This window comes from Macrotis lagotis, chromosome 2 (genome assembly GCF_037893015.1).
Source record: "Macrotis lagotis isolate mMagLag1 chromosome 2, bilby.v1.9.chrom.fasta, whole genome shotgun sequence".
Lineage (NCBI taxonomy): Eukaryota > Metazoa > Chordata > Mammalia > Peramelemorphia > Peramelidae > Macrotis > Macrotis lagotis.
Genome location: NC_133659.1, coordinates 72633174 through 72652656, shown reverse-complemented (window position 1 = coordinate 72652656; position 19483 = coordinate 72633174). Strand labels below are relative to the sequence as shown.

The window sequence follows — 19483 nt, the reverse complement described above, 5'->3', positions numbered from 1 at the left end:
CCTTCATTCTGTTGAAGACCTTGGCCATGCCAAACTTCAGCAGAGGGTTACATCCACCATCTGCTGACTTTTATTTGCATATTGCTAAACAAAATTAGAAAAAAATCATGATATTATATTGACTGAATCTACAATAAGCTTATGTTACAAAATCTCGACTAGGCCTTCAATGTGAGTAATCCTTTTAGATCTAACTGATTTGTAATCCCACTTACCATAGTAGAAGTGTCAAACTTTTTCATCTCTCTTTAATCTTTCAGAGTTTCTTCCCTAGCCCTCAACTTCCCTTAGCTGAAGGGCTTGCCTTCTTTATCACAGAAAAAAATTGAGACCATAAGGAAAGGGCTCCATTTCTTCCCATGTCAAATTACTCTGCCATTGTCTCCTTTTTCCCCCTTGTGTTTCACATAAAGAGGTGGCCCTTCTCTTTGTCAAGGTAAATCCTTTTATATAGACAAATGATTCTGTTCTATTTCTTTTTCCCCTCTCCAGAAGACTGTTCTCCTAATCATCCCCACTTTCTCGCTTACCTTTAATCTTTCTCTATCAAATGGACACTTCCCTATTGCCTTCGATGATGCCCATGTCCACCAGATCTTCAAAATACTTGATTTTCCTTTTTGTGGTTATAATTCTTGAGATTTTGTTTATAATACATGCCTCCATTTTATTTTTCCTCCCCCTCCCCCTTCCCCTCCCTCTCCTCCTTCTGGTGCTCTATCCACTGCACCATCTAGCTGCCCTCTCACTCTCTGCTTAACTTTGTAGTGTGGCTTCATCATTCAACTTCAAACTGTTCTCTTGAAAGTCATTAATAACTGCCTAATTGTCAAATCTAATAGTCTTTTCTCATTCCTCATCCTTTTTGCCCTCTCTGTAGCCTTTGATACTGTAATCACCCTCTTCTCCTTGCTATTCTATGAGATCACTCTCTTTCTTTGTCTCTGCTATCCACATTATGTCCACAAACTATGATTACCTCCCAAGCTCTGTCCTAAACTTTCTTCTCTTCTCCCTCTATACTATTACATTTAACGGTCTCATCATCTCTTATGGTTTTCTATACACATGATTCTCAGACTTATTTATTCAACCTCAACCCCTCTTGACCTCTAGTCTCCCATCAACAGATATTGACTGAACATCCAAAACTGAACTTTCTAGCTTTTCCCTCAAACCCTCCCATCTTTCTAAATTTCCTAATATCGTTAAAGGTTCCACCATATTCCCTTGTCATCCAGGCTTGTAACCTAGGTGTCATGTGTCATTCCTTATTCTCTCTCACATCCCAATACAATCAATTGTCAAGTCCAACTGCTTTTATCTTTGCCTCATATAGACCTAATTTTTTCTCTGGCCCTCATCAGTTCTTGCCTGGACTACTAAAACAGCTTACTGGCTTGTCTCCAGGCTTCAAGTCTCTCCTTGTTCCAGTCTATCCTCCAATAACTTGTCAAACTGATTCCCTAAAGCACAGGTGTGTCTGACCATATGGATACCCTTCCATTATTTAATCAACTCAGTGGTGCTCTATTACTTCTAGTACCAGATATAAAATTCTTTTTGGCTTTTGGGATTAGAGTTGTGATCTGAGTGATGATATCAGGATGAAAAGGTTATATCAATAAGTAGAAAAGTTCATCTTATTTGGTTTATTTATTATGTGAAAAAAGGAACACTTCAATATGTAGCTTAATGAAGCCAATGACCATATACATTTTATATGTGAATGTGCTGTATATGTAATTGCACCGCCTACCAGTCTGTCATAAAGCAAAATGCATAACTATTTGTCAAAAGAATGTCACTGATGGGTTCCAAACTTGATTCGCTTTACTCTATTTATTTTATTCCCAGAGTATCTGAAAAATAAGTGGGGAAGCAGAGCCCATGTTATGAATCTATCACTGACACCCCTTCTAGAAAAATCTGGTGAGTGATCAACAATAACAACGATACTACTCCTAATTCTCACCACTACTTCCATCCAAAGTAGAAAACAAGAATTGCTCAAAAGCAAACTATTTTCTTTGTAAGATTAGATCCTTAAAGGTTTAAGGCCTGACATCTTATGATTTGAGTTTAACTTTAAGGTTAAACTACCTACTATAAAATTCCATCAGTCATTTACATACCCAAATAAGTTTTAAGCCTCAATGATCCTTAGACAATATATTTCTGATATGAAGCAACTGTATTGATCATGATGTTGCTTATTAGAGTTATAATTTGATAACAGATATATTTAATTGTTTTGGGATTATAGGCCATTTTGCAAAGGTATTCAAATTACTTCATTTATCTGGCAGTGTTAATGGAAGAAAACAAAAAGTTTTAGTGCCAGAAGAGATCATAAAATATCAAATAGCATGATGCTCTTGTTTTACAGATGAGATAAATAAGGGTTAGAATAGCAGAAATGACTTGCCAAAGGTCACACAACAAATGAATAGCAGAGTTGAGATAGGAATAGTTTTCAACTCCCAAGAATTCAACAGGAATACTTGGACATCATTTTTCCTACTTATGTGAATTTTCTAAGAAACTGAAAGTTTATACTGTTAAATGATTTTTTAAAAAAAAATGAAACCTCTTTCTAAAATTTATTACACATCTTTATTTTCTAGAAAGAACATGCCTTTTTTCTTTTCTTATTGATTGTGAAATATTATGTTGAACAGTTAATATTAACAGCCTGATAGAACTGGAAGAACCATTTTAGACCATCTAGCCTAAAATTCTTGTATACAGATGAGAAAAAGAAGGCCAAGAGACATAAATTGTTATTCAGTGTTGCCCTGATGGGTCATTAACATATATAGGTAGGTCTTTGCCAGGCTGTTACATGTACTCAGACTTCTTGCTTGTATAGTACTTCTTTATCAAACTTTTTTTTAGTTGCATGCTTAGTCCATTGATTTCCTCTTTATTTTATTCATATAAGCATTTAAAGATGATATATCCCCTAATAACTGCCTTGGCTGTATCCCATAAGTCTTGGTAGGTTATTTCATTATTGTCATTATCTAGGATGAAATCATTAATTCTATCTATGATTTTTGTTTTATCCAATCATTCTTTAAAATGAAGTCATTTAGTTTACAATTAGTTTTAGGTTTTGTATAGAACTTCTTAAAGCCTTTTATTTTTTTCTGGTATTTTCAATTTTCTGCTGCCAGTTGCTACTTTTTGCTACTTTCAGTGTTTACCATTTTATTTTATATACAAAGATCTGAAAGTGATTCAGTCCTTTTTTATAATACCAGATATATGTATTTTGTGATGGCTAAATGCAGTTCACATATCTTTTTTGTATATTTCTAGGTTTATAATTTAGGACTTGAAGCAGTTAGAAGTCTCCCAAAAAGTTAAGTAGATTGTTACTGCACCTTTGATGGAAAGAGATCTCAGTAGATTGTGACTTCCATTCATTTCATTTCCAAAATAACTGGTTTTCTGCAAATTTTGTTGTTGAAATAACTCAACTGTTCTGATGGAAAGGATCCATACAGGGATGGCTAGGTGGCGCAGTGGATAGAGCACTGGCCCTGGAGTCAGAAGTACCTGAGTTCGTATCTGAGTTCAAATCCGGCCTCAGACACTTAATTCCCTGGCTGTGTGGCCTTGGGCAAGCCACTTAACCCCATTTGCCTTGCAAAATCATAAAAAAAATAATAAAAGAAAGGATCTATACAAAGGCTTTAGGCTCCATATTTGATGTAGCTTCTCCAAACAACTGTGATTATTGTTTTTAAAGTTGAGAAGTCAACATTTAAGGTAGCACTCCTCTGTGCTCTTTTTCAACTCTTTCAAATTCAATATAAACTGGCTCTACTTGATGAGTAGAAACACTGAACCCATATAATTGTTCAAAAAACAGTGTATGCATATACACACACAGACATACATATGCACAAAGCTTTATTTCATGGCATTGTTTTCTGTTTTAAGCAGGATGATAAAAGGGAGGAAGAATACTTTTTCAAAGATTAAATAATTAGAAATATATCTCTGTAACAGAGAAAGTAACTTTTAAATATACAAAAAAATCTTCAAGAGCTTTAAATTTTAGTCCTAACTTGAGAAACTTTACCTTCTTTAGATCTATTTTTTTAATTTTACAAATATTAAAGGTATTAACAGATGTTCCCATTGTAGTTTATAACAAGTCTCTAAGGGGCAAGAACAAATGGTGCCTTCTAGAAAACATACCGATGATTCCTTTTCTTTTTTTGTTGTTTTTGTTTTTGTAGGACAATGGGGTTAAGTGACTTGCCCAAAGTCACACAGCTAGGCAATGATTAAGTATCTGAGGTTGGATTTGAACTCAGGTCCCCCTGACTCCAGGGCTAGTGCTCTATTCACTGTGCCACCTAGCTGCCCGTTGATTCCTAATACCAGTTTACTGGGAAAATTCATTAATAAAGGATAGCTTACTGAAATACTAGTATTAATATCTTACATTTACATAGGGCTTTAATGTTTCTCCACATCCCTTTGGGACAAGCAGTAGACATTGTTACTCCTGTTATCCAGATGAGGATTACTGAATTTCCAAGGGCTAATTGAGGTCCCAGTTAGATTTAAAATCCAGGTCTCCTGATCTGACTCTATCACACCATACTGCCTCTCAACTTATATATAAAAATCTGTGCCACTAACTTGGCAACACTAAAAATGATCCCCCCAAAATGTTCTTTTATAAGCAATGCCAGCAGCAAAATACCACTACTGACTCAAATTAATTTTTGAATGCAAAAATGGCTTATTTTATCTTTATCTATATCTGTCTGTCTTTCTGTCAGTTTATCTGTCAATATGGTAGAAAAGCAATGAATTGGATTCAAATGACATGCAAGCAAGTTCCAGCTGCTTTCTAACATGGAACTTCCCTTAGTGCCTGTGCCCTTCTCAAACCAGAGCATCTGTTCATTCCTAAAATCATCTTCTGGTTCCCCCTGGAACCTCTAGATTTAGAGTCCAGGTATTCTTTATTCCTCTCCTAGTTCTGATCTGGAATACCTGCACTTTACCAATATGTCGTCCAGATAACTCACCTCTCCTTATGCTCCTCTTCCAGTTCCCTTTCGTGTGTGGTCTTTTCTCATTAAACATCAGCTCCTTGAGGACTGGGATTTCTTTTTACTTGTAATGCTGTACTTAGCACTTAGTATAATGCCAAATACTAAGTGATTAATTTATTTTTTGACTGACTGGTACATTTCTGACCCACAAACAAGAGAACAAATATCAAAAAATTCAGGCGAAAAGAAAAAAAAATAGGTTGACTAAAATTTCCAGTCATAAAATTCTTCTTAACTTAGTTTCTTTTTGTAGCACACATATACAACTAAAATTTTAGAGTAAAATAGTTAATATTTAATCTATCATAAGAACAACTCATTTCTACATACAGGAACTTTTCTCAACAACCCTGTGATTGATTATTGGTGATAATAATTTTTATTCCCCTCTCTTGGCAGTTCAGAGAGCTAGCTGGTTTACGGACTTTATTATCCCCATCCAGAGGAAGAAAAACAACACAAAACAAAACAAAACACATAGAAAAAAACCCTTCCAAATCTGATGAGCACTTTATAAAAATTATCTCTTATGTGTCTCTTTCCTTAATCCTAATTCCTCATGGTGAAAATTACTAATTTGTAATCATGTATATCGTGGTGGCTAGGTGGTGCAGTGGATAAAGCACTGGCCCTGGAGTCAAGAGTACTTGGGTTCAAATCCGGTCTCAGACACTTAATGATTACCTAGCTGTGTGGCCTTGGGCAAGCCACTTAACCCCATTTGCCTTGCAAAAAACCTAAAAAAAAAACCCCAAAACCCCATGTATATCAAAATATCTATGTAAAATGCTAACCTGACTGTTCCGTGCTGAGGGGAGGGGGGGTGGGAAGGGAAAGTGGAGGGAAATTATGTAACTTGGGAATATGCATGTACATATGGATGAAAATAAATAAATAAATTTAAAAAAATAATTTGATCTCCATTTTGTAGATAAGGAAAATGCAGTTCAGAAAATTTTAGTGACTTGCCTAAATGTCTGCTAAATGTCAGACCCAGAATTTGAACCCAAGTTTCCAGGTCCATTATATCATGTGGCTTCTGATCAATTCAGTTGGTTATTTTCTTTGTAGGCATTCCTCCAGAACTTCATAATAAACAAAAAAAAGTTGCTGACAACTTTAAAAATGGTTTAATCAAAACAAATGACAACGAATCAGACAATTCTGTTTTCAAATCTGACCCAATTTATCACCAGGCTTTGACATCCATCCTGCTCTGTGTCAATTCTCATTCTGTGAAAGAGTACCACCAATCACTTTCATAAAGTTGTGGTAGACAATGAATGGTTAATTAAATTAAGACACCAAAAGTACAAAGATAGAAAACAAGTACAAAGAAACACTACTTCAATATCACTAATTATTATAGTGATTCAGATATACCACAGGTCAAATAATTATCCCTTTAAACATAAAAAGAGGTGAAGTAGATATGATAAAGTAAACCTCTGAAGTTAGTAATCTTAATACTAGAATTTAAAAGGAGATTTTTACCTCAATGATTCTAGAACTTGAGATTGTACTCCTTGCTTCCAAAAGTGGAAATAAGGGGAAATAAAGTAGTCTGCCTTAGAAAGGCAATAAAGACTTACTGGTACTTTGAATGGTGAAGTATTTGCAGCATCCATGGAATTGGGTTTCTCTGATGTGCTGGTCCCTGAGATGCTCCGTCTTCGTGGGGACCTTTCTGCTGGCACCTCTGAAAATTTCAGTGAAAAGAATGAAGGTGAAATGGAGCTATCTTTTCCCTCCTTTGATTCAAGTTGCAAAATATTAAAAGCTGCATTTTATGTCCAAATAGTTTTTTGTACTTGTTCTATCAAGATTCTTGATGAGATTAAAAGAGGCTAAAATTAGGGATATGGCTTACCATAACTTATAAATCTATAACTCAATGTTCATAAAATAGTTTCCTGTGAATTATGCTCAATAAACTAAGCACCTCATCTACATCTCTCAATATATGAGTATGCTCTATCCATTTAGCAATGTAGGAGTTAAGTGAATAAAATAGAATTGCTGACAGCATGAGAAAAAAAAATTCAAGTCCAGCAGTGAATATGATTTGGTGATATTTTGCAGAAAGGTCAAAGTTCAGTATCATGCAGATAAAATGATCACTAGAGTGCAAATCAAAAGATGAGAAGACAGCTTGTAGCAGCTTGGGTAAAATCGCATATATGCCCATGCAGATATAAAAATAGATCTGTTTCTCCTGGTTCTCTCAATATGACCTTACTAAGATCTCTAACTGTGATAGCCTAAATCTATGCCAACTGACAACACATTCCAATCTTTCATTTGATGATATCAAATTTAACTGAACTATAATGTACTAAGATGTACGATATATTGTACTATTTTTAGATATTTTTGTATTGATATATCAATGCACATATACACACACCCAAGAGATATATACTTATTTATACCTTTATCACAACTGCTTCCCATCTCCAGTTCAACTGACAGACTTAAAGGAATCCAGCTTCTCAGATAACATTAGACTTTCTCAACATGGATAAGAAAAAAAAAATCACATCCTAAAAATATTGTCCTGTGTTATCTTCTGGATCTTACAAAAAGGGAGTAAACTCTTATTCCAGAGGCTGACATTTTGACTCCTGCTGTTCTCCCTTTCAAAGACCGATGCAGCTTAAACTTCCATTTCTGGCCTCCTGGCCCATGGGATCCGTGCTACTTCCACTTAAGAGAAAGCTGGTTTTTCTCTTGCTCCCTCTCTCTCTCTCTCTCTCTGTTTCTTGCTCTTCCCCCTCCCTTTCCACAGCTTGCAGAGGACGCCGCGAGAAGAAACACAGGACTGCAGCTATTCAATCAATCGTTCCAACTGCATATCCTCATTAGTTACTTTCAGGCTATTAAGATACCCAACTGCCAATGCTTCCCCAATTACAGAAAATTTCATTATACTATTCTGATCTGCAGCAATAACACACATTTACTGAAATTTATGACCAGATGATGCCAAGAAAACATAATTTCATACTGACACTGTAATGCACACAAATCAACACCCCTCCAACCTCCCTCTACTCTTGTTCCCCCTCCACCCCCACTCTCCCATCCTCCCTATGGGAAAGCATAACCAGTAACTTTTGGTATACTGGATGTTGATTTCTCCACTACTACACAATCTCTTCCCTAAACTATATTAAAGCTCAGCTTAAGCCACAATGCAAGATCCTTAATTTACAAACATATCAGATGCCTAGAAAATGATGAAATTCCACATTATTATAAAATTATGAAAAAATGCAAGTCCTCCAACTTGCCACATCAACATCATTAACATCAGATATTAAATGAGAGTTAACATGGTGATCTATTGTCAGAATATATAATCAGAATATATAAAGTACAGCGGAGAAGATTATTAATAAACTCTGAAAATCTGTAGACATGGATATAACCAGATCAGCTTGTCAAAGCACACTCAGTAAAATGAATTTTCAGACTCAAGGACTATAAGTCAGACCATTACACTGGCCAAGTATAAGACAAATGAAGAAACTGTATGTAAAGGAGTTGGGGGCAGGTAATCTCATAGAACTGATGCTTCCTGTGGTAACTTTGGAAACAAATCGTACTTAGTTGAAGTCAAATATTAAGCTAATCTCTTGAGAAGTCCTGGGGAAAAGTGAAGTTTCAGTTGAAGAATGATTTATCTTCATTAGACTTATATTAGACCAAAAAAGAGTGAAAGAAACAACTGCTTTTAAGGGGAAAAAAGTTTTTCTAGTAAACACTTTTCACAAAACTCTCATTCTATAAGTAAATGATAACAAGAATTCACTTCCATACTTTTTTCTAGCTATAATTTTCAACACTGGGTACAAAACATTAAATATATTTACTTTGTGATATTATCAATTTAAAATCATCCCAACCAAACAAGAACCTATACTAAACAAGAACTCCAATAAGACTGGAAGTTGGGCTTTTCCAGGTCTTTCAAAAAGATAGTTCAGTATCATGAAACAGTCACAAGTAGTTGTGTCAAAGTATAGATTTTAGTTTGGGTTTGAATTCACTTCCATACTTTTTTCTAGCTATAATTTTCAACACTGGGTACAAAACATTAAATATATTTACTTTGTGATATTATCAATTTAAAATCATCCCAACCAAACAAGAACCTATACTAAACAAGAACTCCAATAAGACTGGAAGTTGGGCTTTTCCAGGTCTTTCAAAAAGATAGTTCAGTATCATGAAACAGTCACAAGTAGTTGTGTCAAAGTATAGATTTTAGTTTGGGTTTCAAGAGAGAAGAGAAACTAGATTACTCTCTCTCTCTCGCTGTCTATTTAATGAAACAATGGAGTGAAGTGACTTGTCTAAGAACACAGAGTAAATATCAAGTGACAAATCTGAACTCAGGTCCTTCTGACTCTTGGACTTGTGTCGTCTAGCTGCCCCTATTCTATAATTTGTAATAATCCCATCTAAACTGAGTGAAGAGGAGAAACTGGTTAAACTTATATAAAGGATACTACACATTATTTCCCTTTCCTTACCCTAAGAGTTAACATGACTTATCTTGAGCAGCCAGCAGGGACCTCCTTCAACCTCTGAAACAAACTTTCTTATTTTTTCAGAGGAAACAAATTAGAAAATAGAAAGTCTTCAGAGAAAAAGCATTCCCACTTTAACAGAGTGGAAGAATAAGTAACATTCCTTTGAAACGGAGTAGAGCAGCATTAGCAAGAACACATTAGCAACCTGCTAGACCAGTCATGGGCTGAAGTACAGGACTGAATATTAGATTGGCCCAGCAACCTTTAACTTAAAGCAGAAAGGAAAACTGCTACTATGCTCTTAAAGCTGTGTTTTTGCTGAGTCGGAAGGAAAATCTATACTATCTCCACTAGGCCAAAATTAGATAGTTGCCTTGTCTCGCCTCCCTCATGCTCCCTACTACTATTGCATTATTTTCACCTGCTGTAAAATCAATGTACCTTTCATAGTGACAGTATTAAATTACAGTCATTTTGTGCATACTTCAGTCTCAAATGCTGAGGCAATAAACAAATATTATCTCAGTGAATAAATAAAAGTCTGAAACTTTATCTACTCTCTTAGGTTGAAGAAAAAAGGCAAATGGCTTGATTGGGACAATTTGAACCCAACTCTTCATTCTTTTCACCATAAAATGGCAAACTAGATAAGATGACAACTTACTGAGGTGACAGTAACCTTTCAACACAACTCTAATAGGACAATAGTGAAACTCACTAATTCCTTCTCTTCCCTGGTTTTGCTGTCTTAAATTGGTATACTAAGAATAGTTACTTAAAGGCCTCATTGATATTGTGAGGATTAATAAGATCATATCTATGAAGTAATATGAAGAATTATGAGGACAACTTTCTGAAAGAAAAGTAGCACTCCATATTCAAAGTATATTACTAAAATGGAATTTCTTCAACAAGCATATTCATCTCCCACTTCTTTTAGAAGTTGGATATCAGTGTTCTTACACTTTTCCTTTGACAAGTGTTAGAATAATAGAATGACCACTGGACAATGATTGGAACAGTGACTGTAATGGTAAGAGATCTATTCATATAGCAGATATATGTCATCCTTTCCCTTAGAATTCAATTCTGTGCCCATGGTTTCCATTCCATTTATTCATGAAACAAAAAATAAAAGATTTCTACATCTTTTCTGAAAAAATATTCTTTAACCATTGTGTTGGCTCTTTAATATTTTGCTAAAGAGCAAGGTAGGCCTGAGAGATGGAGGAATAAGACCTCAAGTGAAGCAACCAAAAGCACAATCAGTGCAATGAATGGGAGGTGAGATTTCTGAAGGGAAGTTAAAGAAAAGAAATCTGGTCAATTTTGTTCTTGATAAGAACAAGAAAAAGCACAACTGAAGGAAGAGAAGCTCTGTGAAGTCATGAAAATTCCCCCTCCCACACCACTTCCCCACCCCATCCCTCTAAAGGTGTTTCTCAGATTGAAGTTGCATTTGAAATTGATGCAAGTGTTTCTTCTGTGGATAAGAGCTTTGTATTCCCAATATCTAGTTTGGCACAAAGTAGATGCTTAATGATTGCTTGCTGACTGGCTACAAGTTTGAGTCTTCAATGGTGAATACTCCAGCTGGGGCTACTCCACCACTGGAAAGTCTCTTCTCCCCCCCGCCCCCCCCCCACAAGCTTTCTGGTATATTCCCAGTACTCTGGTACAGTTTAGCAACGATGGGGTTGCAGACCTCTTAATTTTTTCTGGTGATGCTCAGATATTTCCTTACCAGCAGTCTTGTTCTTACCTGGCCAATTGATTATTTTGCTACATATACCAGGGGTCTTCTGCTTGTCTTCATCACAGTTTCTCATCCTCTATTGTCTCCTTTATGTTGAAAGTATAACATTCAAGAGAATTTTTGGAAGACAGCTCATCTCATTGCCTTGTCTCTTCAGTTTTGTATATCTCAACCTCTTTCACCATACTCTCAATATCATCCCTGTTCAAACGACCTTCATCATTGGTGATGATCCTGTTCTTCTTGCCTGAGCGCTTATCCACAGAAGGAAACACTTGCATCAAACTCAAATGCCACTTCAATCTGAGAAATCTTTAGAGGGATGGGGTGGGGGAATTTTCATGACTTCAAATTTGTGTCATTTCCCAAGGCTCTTTCATCTTTTTGAGCTTGACCTAGTAGGTGGTACAAGTCTGCATCTGTTTAGTGGGGAGGATGCTATTGCATTTGATCAAAACAGTCAACTCTACCACAGCAGTTTCAATTCCAAGGGAAAGAGGAGTGAAATCCTCCAACAGCAAGTCTTTTGCATTTTAAGATTTATCTTCAAACATGATGGAAGCCTAAACAGCTACACCATAGGCTGCAGCCTCATACTCATGTTGAGCTCCTTTCCATTGAAGAAATCCTGCCTAAGTTTCTGTGTTTGAGGGAATTTAGTAGAGCAATCCACCAAAACAATTTCATGAATCTTTGGGTTTTTTCCACAGAGTCCAATATGTCACAGAAAAGGTCAGAATTCAATGTTTCAAAATGGACCCAGGTAATAGAAGTTGAAATCAATACATTCATAGTGGGAGTCAATCTCAAGCTTGGCCTGAACTAGAAGACAAGATGCACTATATACATTCACAAGTCGTGTACAGTTGGTAGATAGTCCCCTTGTTATCACTGATAGTCTACTTGTACTTTCACTGGAATTCAAAGAAATGCTGACCATCTGTATATCAAACTCCTCCCCACCCAAGTACGTATTCCCTAGGTATTAATTTTGAAGTCAGTCCCTAGATTTTGAAGATGCTATCTTCAATGGTAAGAATGAAGACATCAAAGTACCACTTCCAACATCAAAGATCAACACATTTATATTGGAATAACCTTTTGTCCAAGACATAAGCAACAGCAAGGATCCCTGATGACTTGGAGCATATTGAAACCAGGGACAGTTGAAGCATTTTTGGTGGCTTGATGTTGGGAATTATTGAAGGAGGTTTGCACTGTGACAGCACCATTTATGATGGTCTTTCCAAGGTAAACTTCAGCAATTTCTTTCCTCCTGGTCAAGACTATAAATGATACAGCTTAATTCTTAGATGGAAATAAAAGACCTATTCACAAATTCAAATTTCTCAGCTAAATGAATGCAGTCAATTTTACAATGATTTGCAGATGATGATTGTGACCCCTTTCTAGTTATTGATTGTAAATATTCTTACAAGAATGCATGTAAAGGATAATATTTTTGCTCATTTTCTTCTGAGTGGTTCTAACTGAACTTACTATTAAGTCTGAGAAGAATGAAGAAAGTTACTATAAACAGATGATAAGATCCCAGAGAAGCACAAACTCAGAAGAGGAAGTCCTAATAAGCTCTTGAAATTTGTCAAAATTTGTCAAATAGGAAAGGTACCTACCATCCGCAGAAAGCAGTAGACCTGGAATCAGGAAGCCCTGAATTCAATTTGGCCTCACATACTTACTAGAAATGAGGACTGATCAAGAGAACTGAGTAGCCTAACTATTGTTTGCCTCAGTTCCTCTGCCATAAAATGGAAATAATAAAAGCATCAACTACTTTCCAAGATTACTGTGGTGATCAAATGCACTTGGCAAATCTCAGAATTTTGTGTGAATACTAGCTACTATCTTCATCATTAATAATGCAATTATCATTATTACTACTATTATTACCTATGGTATCTGTCTCCAGCCTCCTAATTCTCTCTGTCACTCTGTTGGTCTGTCTCTGCCTCTCTCCATTTCTCTCAAATTTAGCATTAAGAAATGCAAAAAAAAAAGTTTTGCTAAATTACATTGAGCAACAATTATTTATGAAGAAAATGACAATTTCCATTAACTTGACCATGAAGTTAAAACAATTTTAAAATGACCTTTCTAATTTTGAACAATTAAATGAAGACATTTAAGGAATAAAATATAGTTAGTTTCATGCACCTGAGAAATGCCATTTATATTTGTGTAGAAGAGCACATCTTCTTTACCTTGATGCATCACAGTATTTGGATTGTTTTTCCACCTGTCTTCCTTTTCTTATTCTGGTTTTGATAGCTTGTGTACCAAAAAGAAATTATTAACATGATAGTGATTTACATGGATGTCATTTTATTCTCCAAGTAAAGGAGAATTTTGATTCTGTGAGGTTATCATTTCTATGCAGGTCTGCATTAGAAACAGGTAAAAGAGACAATAAGAAGAATACTACATTTGCAGCCAGAGGAGCTGTGTTAAACTCCTAACTCTGTTGCTAGTTATCAATGACTTCAACCAGATCATACAGGGCAATTAGATGGTACAGTGGCTAGAGCACAAGACCTGAATTCAAATCTAGATTCAGACACTTGCTGTATAACCCTGGGCAAATGACCTCTGTTGTCTTACTTTGCTGGAGAAGGAAATGGCAAACTACTGCAATATTTTTGCTGAGAAAATTCCACAGATGTTATATTCCATGGAGTCACACAGTAAGACAACTAAATGACACAAAAACAAAGGATCTACACATCTTTCCCAAAAGGAAAAACATAGCTTATCTTTGTCATTTTGGTTAGCAAAGGGTCTAAATATGTTTAATAACCATTCAAGACAATAACCACTATTTTTCTGTATGCAATAAAACAACAAAAAAACTCTACCAATTAAATGCTCTTTTGAGTCTTCTATTAGAAGAAGCTTCTTTAGAAATGTTTCTATGCTATTCTAGAAAGGTGAATTCTGCAGTCTATTTACAAAACCTTTTCTGGCAATCAATAATATTTCAACAGAGCATGATAAAAAATTTAACATGCACAACAGTGCTTTCTAATGTATTTAAATGTTCACCCATTCATGCAATTGAATTTTCAGCCTTGGCAAAAAGAAATGCTCAGGTTCATACCACTATCTTCCTGTCCTCCCTCAAATTATTTAAATGACATTGAAAAGGCAGAACTATGTCGTTGACTACAGCTGATTATAACTGAGCAGTCAGTAATTATGGTGTGGATCTGAAATCAGGACTCTTCTATTTCTTAGAAAGTAGCAGATAAGAAGACTAAGAAGTAAAATGGGAAGGAATTGGAAGTATGGTGGATATAAAGAAAAGAAATGAACAAAAGCAGAAACTAGGTTAGTGCCACTTGAATAAAAAGGAGATTTAATGACAGATGATGAATCTAGCAGAAGAGAAAGACATTCTTGGAAAAAAGGAATGGTTAGGTTTATTTCGTTTTTCAGAGGGTTCCTCAGTGGGAATGGAATTAGGAGAGGAGGAGAGAACTATATCTTGAAATGAAATAACAAGGTAGATAATATTCTGCCTTTATAGAATTGCTATCATGGTAGTCCTAGGTGCTACTTTATATAAAGACTTCAACCATTATTTTTACTAGGACATTTATTTCCCTCTGCATTCTATTTTATACTGCTTTAAAGCAATGTATCACTACCATTCAATTGCTCTAAGAACAAAAAAAAGTCAGAATCACTTTAATTTCATTCAATTTGTATCATTCATGTTTCTGTATTTCATTCAGTTAACATGTCCCTGATGCTTCACTATTCAAAAACTGGTAGAAAGAATAGAAATGGTGATAAATATTAGAGAGGAAAGTCTTTGTGTATCCTCTTACTTCTTTTTTTTCCCTGTTCCCCTGACCCCCAAGGCAACACCTGTTCTTTAAAGATTTTCCATATTTTTTTACAGATAGAAACCAAATAAATTTCTCTCTAGAAGAAGAATTAGAAGCTGCCCATACTCTTTTTTAAGGAATGACATGGGGAGTGTTGGAACAGTTTTTTAGTCCTGCTAGTCATATAAAAGATACTATAAAAATGACTGTCATGGACAACAGGATCATAGTTGCAGAACTTGAAGAGGTCCATGGAAGACCTGCATAGTCCTACTATCTTCTTTAACAGATAAGGAAATGAAGGCCCAATCAGGTAAGTTAGGGAGACCTTTAACAGAACAATTAGGATTTGAACTCAAGTCTTATGATTTCCTTTCTAGCACTCTTTCCCTGCCCCATACTCAATGTTTACATGGTATCAGGGACCCAAGGACTCCTTGGGATGTCTCCCAGGGATGTTATTGGAAATATTAGAGAGACAAAAATTAAAGCAGGCAGTCATGTGAAACTCTCATATTTTCTTATTTAATGAAGTTGTATTTTTAACAATATGCACATGATTCATAAACCTGAAGAGGAAGATACTCTAGAACTCCAATGGATTTGCAATCTCATTGATAATAATGGTATACACTGAACATCCTGGGTAATTCTTGGTCATTTAGTCTTTCCTTCATTTCTCAAGATGATATTTATGAGAGTTTGGCCCATAAAAGTTCCTATATAGAATGTTAATTCCCATCCTCTTTTTTTCCCTTACTTGATATCCCAAGGGCACTAATAGAGCACATGGACTCTCCACTAGTTACTTATACCTCCCTCCCACAATGTGACTGGCTCCTTTTCTCAATCAATCAATACCAAGCATTTACATAGTGTTCAGTAGGTGCCAGGAGGATAAAGGCAAAATAGTCCTTGACCTACAGAAAAATATATTCTAATATAAGTGAGAACCCTATTCATTCATAGGTATGTATATAAGACACCAAGCAGAAATAAGATGATTACTGGGGTCGGGGCAGGTGAAGGAAATGAGGAAAGGCCTTGAGCAGAGGCATGTAGAACAACAGGAACTATAGGTAGATCTAATAGAGGTAAAAGAGAGGAGGGTACTGGAAGAAGACAGTGAGGCCAGAGTCAGGGCTGAGAATTGGCAGAATGTGAGCAGGAATTTGGAGGAGAATGAAGTCAGATTCTGAAGAGCTTTAAATGCAAAAGAGGAGTATTCATATGATGCTAATGGTAAGAGGGAAGGAGCTTATTGAATGGGAGGGGCCAGCGGTGATTCGGTCAGATGCCCAATGTAGGAAGATGGGTGACTGTGTGAGCAGAGACTAAAGTGGATGGATGAGACAGCTATGAAGCCTTTAAATAAGAATTTACACTATGCCAGTAACTGGGGAGCTATTTTTTCCTCTCTCTGTTAAGTAAAATTAGTCCCTGACAAGGAATGTGTGCAAGTGTGTATGAGTATATGTGCATGCATGTGTGCACACGGGTATGAGTGTGCTTGGTGCAGAAGAGTGCGTGTATAAGTGTGCCTATGAACATTTCCCAGGGTAAACTAACTGGAAGGAACTCTGGTAAAGCTTCTTGCAGGAGCAAGGTTAGGAGGTACAGAGTCAGGCAGAGGATTCCAGACCTGGGGGACATACAATGAAAATATCTGTAGTCAACAGATAAAGCAACATGTTGGAGGATGGGGTGACGAGGCCAATTTCACAAGTGGAAGAGGCTGAAAAAGGCCAACTTATACTGGGTTTAAAAGCTAGAGAGATTTTATGTTTGATCCCAGAGGTCAATAAAAAGCCAATGGAGATGAGGGAAGAAGGAATAAACTAGTAAAACTTGCAGCTCAGGAAGGCAATTTCATAGCTGAGTGGCATAGACTGGAAGGAGTGACTAACTGGAAGGCTCATCCAGGGCTGAAGACAATGAGGGCCTGCACCAAGGTGGCTTCATTGGCAAAGGAGAGAAGAGGGTGTAAAATGAGAGATTTTGTTAAGGAAGAATGAACCAAACCTGGTAGAAGATTCACCATGTGATATAAGAGTGAGGAGTCAGGGAGTCAAGGCTAACAGCAAGATCATGGTGTTCCATTGGAAGGATGGTAGAAAGAGAGGTGGATTTGGTTCATAGAGGATGATTTTGGACAGGTAAAGTAAGAGATGCCAATTTTCTAAAGTGTTCTTTAGTGGAAATAGAGTTCTGGAGATAAATTAAGGCTAGATATATACAGGTGATGAGAGCCATCTTTATAGAAATAATTCAACTGGCTAGATGAGAGAGAATTTCTCATCAATCAATGAAATCTACACAGAAGTAAGGGCCACAACACAGAGGATGACTGAGAATAAGTGGCCAGAAAGTTCAGAGACAGGGAAGTCAGCATCTTGGTGATGGGGGTAAACAGTGTCATGCTGTAGGTGGGTCAAGCAGGGAAAAACAAGATTTGGCTGAAAAGTTCTTTCTTTTTGGAGAGATAATCTTCAGCTAAAAGCCATGGATGGAAGCCAGAATGCAGAGGGTTCAGAAGAGAGTGAGAGGAAAGGGAGTGGAGGTGCTGAGCACTTTTTTTTAAAAAAGGAATTTGGTTTAAAAAGGGAGGAAATATATAGGATAATAGAGTGGGAGGGAATATACAGAACTAGTGAGAATTTTTAAAAAATGGAAATGCCTGGGGTGTGTTTATAGGCATAATAAAGAGAAACAAGATTAGGGGAAGAGAAAGAGACTAGTGGGAACAATCTGGGGCTAGCCTTGTCAAAGAGAAGAGTCACTTCTTCCTAAGAAATCAGAGGTGGACAGGATGATATCAAGGGTAATGTGATGAGAAAAAAGAGGGCTTCTCATAGTCTCAGTTTTCTCAGTAAATTAAAACAAGTCTTTCATTTGAGATGTGTGTGTGTGTGTGTGTGCATTAGAAGTATTAGAAGGACTTATCATTTCTCCAAAGAGTCTAATCAGTGGATAGCTTTAAATCTTAGGAAGTTTCCCCCTAAATCTGTTCCTGAAATTTCCAGACATTACCCTAGTTACCTTCTGGAGTCAATCAGAACAATATTTGAATACTATTTCCTCATCACCTGAAACTGAACACATTAACTCTAAATATGTCCAAGATAGATTATAACAGAACTACTGCTTTAATGAAGGGTAGAAAATATTCTGGGGGAAAAAAAGTAACAAATGACACTTATATGTCACTTTGTGATTTAAAAAGTAGTTTATATACATTATCTCATCCCAGTATGACAACTCTATGAGGTAGGCCCTATTTAAAGCTGAGGAAAACCGAAGCTCACACAGTTAAGTTACTTGCTCTGTGGTCATAGAATGTCAAGGGTGGGAAATTCTCTACCTGTTTGTAAAATGACTGAAATTTTAACTAGCACTTTACAGATATCTTTACTGTGATGAGATAACATGTCATTGATCCTAAAAATAGTTATTACTAAGCTATTTAATGGAGACTCTTAATAACTTTCATACCTCTCCTCTGAGAAAAGTAAGAAGTCATTTGAATTTTGCAAAGTACAACTTTTCAATAACCACATAGCCCCTTTGTTTAGCATGTATACAATCAGTTCTGAGTTCTTTAAACTGGTTTTAAATATAGGCTTTTCCTAATCTTGTAGCTTAACTCTAAAAGAACCAATATATTTTTCTATTTATTATCATCAATTAAAAATAAGCATGCTTTTAGATGGTGACTAATTAATAATGCTTTTAAAAAAGATTATTTATTAATCAGTTTTAAGTCCAATGTATTTCAATCCTTCATGGTTTCTGTGTTCAGCTAGCATTCCAAAATTATTGTTGTCACACACAAAAAAGGTGTCTTAGTGGATGGAGTACCTGATTGGCATTAGGAGGACCTGAATTCTAATTTAATCTCAGACATGTAGCTAACTGTGTGAATGATGGCAAGTCCTGATCCTCTTTTTGCTTCAGTTTCTTCATCTGCAAAATGGGGATAACAAGAGCACTTGAGATGAAGTAAGAAAATAATGGAAAGTGCTTAGGGCAAAGCCCAGCATGGAGGATGTACTATATAAAACTTAAACTATTATTATTATTATCATTATATTATTACTATTACTATTATTATTATTATTATTATTATTATTATTATTATTATTATTATTTAGCTTTTGGTGATGTTAGGATCTGTCCAGGTCTATTTATTTTTATTACCCAAAAGATATGTCTCATTTATGTCAGCCTAGGAAAGAGACAGCAGATGTGTACAACTAG

General features: G+C 36.0%; 1 protein-coding gene across 10 annotated transcripts in view; it reads right to left on the bottom strand.

Annotated features, from left to right (window-relative positions):
• RASAL2 (RAS protein activator like 2) overlaps positions 1–19483 on the bottom strand; it is a 317365-nt gene that overhangs the window by 69186 nt on the left and 228696 nt on the right. For all 10 annotated transcript variants that reach the window (XM_074222116.1, XM_074222118.1, XM_074222119.1 and 7 more), the window contains exon 4: positions 6677–6783. In XM_074222116.1, coding sequence (XP_074078217.1) covers positions 6677–6783 — 107 coding nt within the window. The remainder of the gene's footprint in view (positions 1–6676; positions 6784–19483) is intronic.